General features: G+C 43.1%; 1 protein-coding gene across 1 annotated transcript in view; it reads left to right on the top strand.

Annotated features, from left to right (window-relative positions):
- Nucleotides 1-219: 219 nt before the first annotated feature.
- LOC107548962 (neprilysin-like) overlaps nucleotides 220-2,134 on the top strand; it is a 47,583-nt gene continuing 45,668 nt past the window's right edge. The window contains exon 1 of the mRNA XM_016229843.1: nucleotides 220-492. Within this exon, the coding sequence (XP_016085329.1) occupies nucleotides 432-492 (61 nt within the window). The 5' untranslated portion in view covers nucleotides 220-431. The remainder of the gene's footprint in view (nucleotides 493-2,134) is intronic.

Below are 2,134 nucleotides of genomic sequence, written 5' to 3'. Positions count from 1 at the left end.
GAAAAAGTGCAGAAGTGCCAGAAATTTTCGTATCTAAGTGGAGCGCAGAGTCACGCGCTGATCCTGATTACTGGTGCAAGATCAGCGCACAGTTGCGCGCTCGACTCCGCGCTGGCATTGCTGCCAGCCTCAGTCACTCCTAAACACCGCCTTTCGTGGGAGGCAACATTAGACACCGGCTGAACTTAAGTACTTCGCTGTCGTCTCACATCATTCGTTTCGCTGAATTATTCCTAAGGCGTTTTCCAGGTGTTTTCTTATGCTCACCAATAATAACTGTGAGAAACAAGGACATCCCGTTATCGCGACGTTAACAGGTAGCCCAGGGAACTGACAGCATTGAATGATTTGTTATTGATATCCTGGGAACCCAGAATACTCTTAAAAGTCATCGATCTGGAAGGAGGATATCTTTCTCACGGATTTGATGGATGTTTGATCGGTTGGTGATGCCCATTTATATCATCGATCGCAAATTTCCAGAGACACCTGGTGAGTCTACGCGTGCTGCACATGGCTTAGAAACATGGTGTGCTGACCAAGGTTTCGTTTAGGCACTGGTTGGGAAATGGTAAAAGTTGTTTTATTTAATAACATTTGTAGATGTGTCCTTATTATATATTAAGATACACACTGCGCTGAAAGTATGGGCTGCCTACTTAATGCGTTTCAGTATTTACCTGCCTTTAAATAGCATCTCAGATAAAATAAAATAAAAAGGAAATCTAAAATTAGATGCGTAATTAACTTAACTCAGAACTGCTGATGTCCATGTTCCTTGGGAATTTAACAACTTTTTCATTTATTTATGTGGCATTTATGTCAATGCTTGCCACATACAAGCAGTGTAAAACATTTTACTGTACATCTCTAAGTGTTTTTTTTTCTTGCAAATATTCACATCTTTGTTTGTTACAAATAAAAGTAGTTCAAAAATGTATAACATTCCAAAACTGTGCTGTTTATACAGTATGCCCTTGTAACACATAGGATGAAATGAAATTGGAGAAAAAAAAAAAAATATATAGTCTTAATTTTGTGCAGTCTTTAGAAGAATATTGAAAGTGTTGAAAATCTTCATCTGATCGCCCATTATATTTCTAGTTTTATATAAATATTAAATACACATAGAAATAAGATGGTTATGGTCGTATGATGGTGATTTCGTACATGTAACTAATTTCTAATTCAATACAATGGTGGTTCCCTTTCATGGGAACGAGACACTGCGTCCTCTAGGGGTCGCTATGGAGTACGCCTCGTCGTGACCCGTGTCTGAAGCATACATTGAAAAAACACCAACTCGTTGGCCGGCGACAGCCATGACGTCACTACCGGTGCGACTATAGTATAAATAGGCGCCGGGAGCTACACATTCTCTTCTTCGTCTTCATTGACTGTTTTGTTTTAAGCGTGCATTTCTGTGGTAAGAGCGATCTCTATTTATCTCATTATGGCGAGCACTAGCAAAGCATTTAAGGATGTGTGCATCCATGTTGACGTTGTTTGACATCTGATGACACACACGATCTATGCGTTGTTTTGTTTGGGCAAGAGCACGCACGCGATGTCTCCGAGGGGGCAATCGGCATGCACTGCGAGCGTTTTTTCCAAGGAAACAAAAGCTCCGCTCTCGTTTGTCTCTCTTTTCGAGGAAAGAGGGGCATCCATCTGCTTCCCGTGATCCAGGACCCGCCGCTGCTGAGGCACGGAAGGGAATGAGCTCGTGGGGAATGCAGGTGGATCTGGCCGATGAGTTTGAAGGGGGGTCTCCCTTTTGTGATCGTCGGCTGTGCACGAGAGTGAGCCGCTGGAGGATGATGTTATTTCATTAACATTATCTGATTCAGGGGCCATTGCTCTGCTGGGATCAGCCCAGCAAAAGCAGAAAATAGCTGAGGAGGGCAAAGAAGCTGAGGCTGAGCCTTCCCAATCCTCCTGCCCTGCGTATGATGAGCTTTTGGAAATTATGGATCGCGCCACGGCGAGGCTTTACTTGCCATGGAGCGGGTGAAGAAGTGACGTCGCGAAATATTTCGATGAACGTTATTTTTCTGGCCATAAACCCTCCAGCTCAGGTGAGCCTTCCTTTCTTCCTGTTTTTCATATAAAGATTGAGAAGAAATGGAAGAGG

This window comes from Sinocyclocheilus grahami, unplaced genomic scaffold, assembly GCF_001515645.1.
Source record: "Sinocyclocheilus grahami isolate Dianchi unplaced genomic scaffold, SAMN03320097.WGS_v1.1 scaffold358.1, whole genome shotgun sequence".
NCBI lineage: Eukaryota > Metazoa > Chordata > Actinopteri > Cypriniformes > Cyprinidae > Sinocyclocheilus > Sinocyclocheilus grahami.
The sequence above is the reverse complement of the archived record's forward strand: the minus strand, read 5'-3'. Positions and strand labels throughout refer to the sequence as shown.